At 46.8% G+C, this 6007-nt stretch overlaps 1 protein-coding gene across 1 annotated transcript; it reads right to left on the reverse strand.

The window, feature by feature from the left end:
* Nucleotides 1-847: 847 nt before the first annotated feature.
* On the reverse strand, nucleotides 848-4690 carry LOC135171672 (uncharacterized). Its single transcript, XM_064138299.1, has one exon. It carries the CDS (start codon nucleotides 4688-4690, stop codon nucleotides 848-850), a length of 3843 nt encoding a protein of 1280 aa, XP_063994369.1.
* Between the last annotated feature and the right edge of the window lie 1317 nt (nucleotides 4691-6007).

Genomic DNA, 6007 nt, shown 5'->3' on the forward strand with positions numbered 1-6007 from the left:
ACCCGCAACAGTTCACAGCTGTTTCAAACTTCTTTGCTCGGTGTATTCCGACGAGCTGAAGCCGATGGCACCGGAATTTTCCAGGTGCGATCAACGGTTCTCGAGATAGCTTCGTGCATATCAGAAAATTTTTCTTAGTAATAGCTAAACTTGGATATTGTTCACTCGCACAGGGTAGGGACACTGAGGAGGTGATTGTGAGCGGTTTTTTAATTTGATTAATTAAATTTGATTTGATGGAAATGTGATTTATTTAATAGATCTCAAACAATTAATTTGGCGAATTATTATTAAAATTGAATTATATTAAATTTAACTAAAAGGAGGAGTGTAACCAGAAATGGTGTAACTCGTAATCAAAGTAGTTGAACTAATAATTATAATATTTTTTGATTTGAATGAACTACGGAACTAACTTAAAATTAAGTAAAGGACAATCCTTAAGGGATCACACGGACCATGGAGAGATTCTACATTTTAGGTTTCTTTATGATAGAACGTGGTAATAAACCCTTCGAAGGATTAGGAACCATAAATTGGTCCGCAGTAAATTCATTCGGAGGAGTACAACCATAGTAATTGCTCCATCATAAAGTTCTGGGGAAATCCCGACTATATTGAAGGAATCATAGATAAGGTTAATTCCCACTAAAATATTAAAAGGTTTGACCCTCTATCAAACTATTATCGGGGAAAACCCCAGTCAAATAATAACAAATACAAACTATTACAATCTAACAAATTATTAAAATTTAAATAGAAAGAAAATCCTTCTGCGACAGAACAGACTCCCCCGTTGAGTAACTATTTACTCAATGCCTACTGTAATTGCAAGAAAGAACGGAGATTATTGATTTTGATCGCTGTCAGTGATTGGTAAAGGGGCGAGTTTTTTGACGTTACGATCGAAGGTTCCTTTGGCAGTCTTCACAGTGACGGCACGAATGATACCATCAGCTCCAGGTCGTACCTTGATGACGCGCCCCAAAGCCCACTGAAGTGCCGGTAAGTTGTCTTCCTTCAAAAGCACCACTGTACCTTCCTGGATATGATGCTCCCCCTGGCTCCACTTAGATCGCGAGTTGAGTCCACTGATGTATTCTCGATGCCAACGAGCCCAGAAATGTTGTTTTAGCTTCTGGATGTGTTGCCAGGACGACAATCGGTTGCTCGAGGCATCAGTAAAGTCGTATTCGCGTGGACAGGTTAACGACTCCCCGATCAAGAAATGGCCAGGAGTGAGAACCAGCAGATCATTAGGATCGGAAGACATGGGTGTCAACGGTCGAGAATTCAATACAGCCTCGATCTCAATAACCAAAGTGTTGAATTCTTCGATGGTGAGAAGTTCATTCGTGACGATCCGATAGAGGTGGTGTTTGAACGACTTCACCGCTGCTTCCCATAGTCCGCCGAAGTGAGGTGATTGAGGAGGAATGAAGTGCCACTGAATCCGTTTGTTTGTCAGCAATGACTGGGCTTGCTGTTGCAAGTCAACGGATTTGAGGAGCTCATAGATTTCCTTTAACTCATTGCTGGCCCCGACGAAGTTGGTGCCGTTATCTGAGTAGATATTTCGGCAGCATCCCCGTCTAGCAATGAATCTCCGTAGGGCTGCAAGGAACGCCTCAGTTGTGAGATCACTCACCACTTCTAGATGTACGGCCTTTACTGCTAAGCACGTGAAGACGGCGACGTAAACCTTGACTCGACTGCGGTTGCGGAATTTCTTCTCCTTAATAAAGAAAGGACCGCAGTAGTCAATACCTACATTCGAGAAAGGTCGTGACTCGGTAACTCTGGCCGCTGGTAAATTCCCCATGATGTACTCGACTGATGGAGGGCTCAATCTCGTGCATCGTATGCATTTATGGATGATATGGCGTACGGAGTTACGACCATCCAGTGGCCAATACTGCTGCCTGATGTGATAAAGGGTTGCTTGAGGGCCAGCATGCAACTGAGAAATGTGAGCCTCCCAAATGATCAGCTTGGTGATTGGATGAGACTTCGGTATGATGATCGGGTGCCGTTGGGAATATGGGATCATCGCGTTCCGAAGCCTGCCTCCTACTCTGATGAGTCCGTCTTTGTCTAGGAATGGTGCTAATTTGGACACTTTGGCCAACTCTGGATTTTTGGCTTGTTTGGAGTTGGTGTCATTGAGAGCACGTTTGAGAGGACTGAGTGTCTCAGTTTGCAACCAATGAATGACGGCGTTTTGCGCTGCGATCAGCTCTTCGGCCGTTAGTGGCCCTTGTTTACGGGATCTGAAACGTAGACAGAATGCGATTATTCGTTTCAATTTTTTGAATGAAGAGTACCACTCCAGTGGATGTGTTTCGCGTTTACTGTATGCCACGTGACAGTATCTTCCTTTGATTTCAGAGGGATAGGAGGAGAACTGAAGATCGATAGCTGGCCAGGTATTCTCCTGTGCTCGGAGCCATGAAGGGCCTTCGAACCAGATAGTGGATGTGATGAAGTCCTTGATGGATTGTCCGCGCGAAACAAGGTCAGCTGGGTTGTCGTGAGTCCTCACATGCCGCCACTCGTCTGGTCTAGATTTGGACTGAATGTCTGCTATTCGGTTAGAGACGAAGGTTTGCAATTGATGTGCAGGAGTATGGATCCAGTGGAGAATGATGGTTGAGTCAGTCCAGTAGACAATGCGGTCGATCTGGATGGTGATTGCCTTCTTGATGCTTTGGATGAGCTTGATCAGTAGTTGGGCTCCGCAGAGTTCAAGTCTGGGAATAGTGATCTGCTTGAGGGGTGCAACACGAGACTTAGCACACAGTAGGGTAGTGTTGACCTCTCCATTGCTTCCAACAGATCGAAGGTAGACACAAGCTCCGTAGGCACCTTGACTGGCATCGCTGAATCCATGGAGTTCGATTCCTCTTGGTTTCTCTTGAAGTGCAAACCGTGGAAAAGTGACTCGCTTGATATGGTGAAGTTGCCCGTAAAACTGGAGCCATTCTTCTTGAATCTTGGGCGGTAGAGGTGCATCCCAGCTTATCTTCAATGTCCAGAGTTTCTGCATAATCATCTTTGCCACGATGACTACTGGTGACAAGAGGCCAAGAGGATCAAAGATTTTGGCAGTCTCAGAAAGGATAATGCGTTTGGTGATTATCTGATGTCTTGATAATTTGGCCTCGTAGGTGATGGTGTCCTCGGATGAATTCCAGAAGATGCCCAATGTTTTCAAGATGGTGGAGTCCCCAATTTGTAGATGATGATTGACATTGTTTGGTGCTAGCTCACCCAAAATCGATGGATCATTGGAAGCCCATTTCCTTAGATTAAATCCGCCGAGTTTCACCAGTTTATCCAATTCTTCACGTAGGTGAAGAGCTTCTTCTCGTGTCTGGGTACCAGTAAGGAGGTCGTCGACGTACATGTCACGCTGAAGTACTTTAGCTGCTACTGGATACCGATGGCCTTCATCGTTCGCTAGTTGATGGAGGCATCGAATCGCAAGGTAGGGTGCTGCGGAGAGTCCAAACGTCACTGTATTAAGTTGGAATGTCCTTACTGGTTCTCTTCCGTCACGCCACAAGATGCGTTGATAGATTCGATCTTCGGGACGAACGAGAACTTGCCTGTACATCTTTTCGATGTCCCCAGTAAGCACGTATGGATGGAGACGGAATCGAACAAGGAGAGAGAATATATTATCTTGAATCGTGGGTCCGACGTGTAGAGTTTCATTGAGGGATATTCCAGTGCTGGTAGCCGCTGATCCGTCGAAGACAACACGTACCTTGGTTGTTAAGCTGCTCTCCTTGATTACAGCGTGATGGGGCAGGTAATACCCAGGATGAGACAGGTCAGCCTCAGTGACTTCTGTGAGATGACCAAGATCCAAGTATTCTTGGAGAACTGCACGGTATTGGGTGTTGAATTCAATATTACCATTCAGTCGTTTCTCCAGGGATTTGAGTCGACGAAAGGCTCGGGATCGTGACTCCCCAATAAGCGATTCCTTTCCGTTGAACGGCAAGGCAACGATGTATCTGCCGCAACCGTCCCGTGTGACGTTCTCCAGGAAGTGTCGCTCGGCTTCTGTTTCGGTACTGGCCGAAGATGAGGCAGTCTCAGCCTCTTCAATCTCCCAGAACTTGGAGATATCGAGATCAATTTGGGAGGTGCTGAGTACATTGCACGCACGCTGGCGTATTGACTGAACTGTAGGCGCGCTACCTCCGATTACCCAGCCAAGCAGAGTCTGTTGCAGATAGAGTTCTGGTTGATCTGCTGGCGTGAGTTTCTCCTTGCCTTGGCAGAGGAGTGAAAGGGTTGGACCCGACCCGAGGAGCATGTCCACAGATGCGGGACGGTGGAATTCCGGATCCGCAAGCTTCACATTGGCTGGAATCCTTATTGAATTGCGATCGAGAGGTTGATCGGGTATGGCGTGGGTGATGTTAGGCACTGTCAGGAAATTGAGTGTCCTCTCATACCCAGCGACTCGAGACCGTATTGTAGCAGTGACTAAATACCTTGTTGTTGTATTCGTGTCGTTTAGAGCTCCGATTGGGACAGCAAAGGGCTTGAGGGGTAGATTGAGGGCCACCGCCAAACTCTCTCTTATGATATTGGTGGTCGATCCGGTGTCCAAGAGTACTCGGCAGCTGACAGGTTGTCTATGACTGTCCAGCACGTTGACCTTAGCAGTAACCATTAGATCACAAGTAGACGAATTGACGATTAATGCTGTATGGCGAATAGAGGAGCTCGCTGCTGAGACTAGTCAAGCTTGTGTTGGACTTGACGTTGTCTCGGTGTGTTTGTGAAGAAGGGTATGGTGTCTGGCCTTGCAGATGGAACAGTCCACTGAAGAGGTACATACTGAGGAAGTGTGTCCTGGTTTCAAGCAGTTGATGCAATAGTTAGCTGTCTTGGCCTTGGTGAATCTCTGCTCTGGTGTGAGACTCTTGAAAATTGGACACTTGCTAAGGTGACGGTGACCTGTCCCACATTGAAGAAAGCACGATGGAGGTATTGCCGATGTTGCTGATATACCATAATCTGCTGATTGCACTGGAGCTAGTGATGTAGTAACAAAGGCCTGCCTTCGCGTTTTCTTCTCTTTCCTTCTATCTGAACTTGTTGGGTCTGATGAAGTTGAAGTGAGACTCCTGGAAGTTCTTGTCCGGACATCGTGGCAAGTCGCTCTTGACTCAATGAATTCGAGTAGTTGTTTATACGTTGGTAACTCGTTTCCTTGAGTTTTGAGTTCCCACTGCCAAATAGTCTCTGGGGCGAGTTTCTGGGTGATGAGGTCTATGAGTGGTAGATCCCAGCTGCTGACATTCTGTCCCAGCGTTTCCAGTGCTTGGATGTGCTGGTTCATCACGTCAGCGAGCTGTCCCAGTTCTGTCGGGGCATCTCGTTGTAAGGGTGGATAGTCCCGCATGATGGACCAGTGTCTCTGAAGGATCTTCTTCTTGCAGTCATATTTCCTTTTCAGGACGTCAATTGCAATAGCATAGTTCTCTTCTGTTGTGGCTAGAGAACTGATTGTAGCAGAAGCCCTACCTTTGAGGAGTCCACGTAGGTACTGGAACTGCTGGATGATTGCTAGATCTGGGTTACCGTGGATGACACTGGTGTATGAGTCCCAGAACGTTGGAAACTCTTCAATAGCACCACTAAATTCAGGTACCTTGATTTCTGGTAATCGAGGTCGACTAGGAAGGTGGTTAGTGACCGTCGGCACTTGAGCTGGTAGTGACGAATGTGGGGCCGATGAATGGAGCTTCGGTTGTTCGAGAAGTTCCAAGGCATCTCCGATGGTAGCGTCAAATGAATCCTCTAATTCAAATCGCCTGTCAACCTCATTCTCGTCCAAATCTTCCAGTCGCTCCTGAATTTCCGGGAACACTCTGAACCGTTCCTGTAGCCTTTGAAGAGCTGCTCGAAATTGGTATGGCCTCCTGTCTTCGATGGGGGTTCCTCTATATGTCTGGATGGTCGTCTTGAAGTTCGTGATCGCGGC

Source organism: Diachasmimorpha longicaudata, unplaced genomic scaffold (genome assembly GCF_034640455.1).
Source record: "Diachasmimorpha longicaudata isolate KC_UGA_2023 unplaced genomic scaffold, iyDiaLong2 ctg00000075.1, whole genome shotgun sequence".
In the NCBI taxonomy this organism is placed as follows: domain Eukaryota; kingdom Metazoa; phylum Arthropoda; class Insecta; order Hymenoptera; family Braconidae; genus Diachasmimorpha; species Diachasmimorpha longicaudata.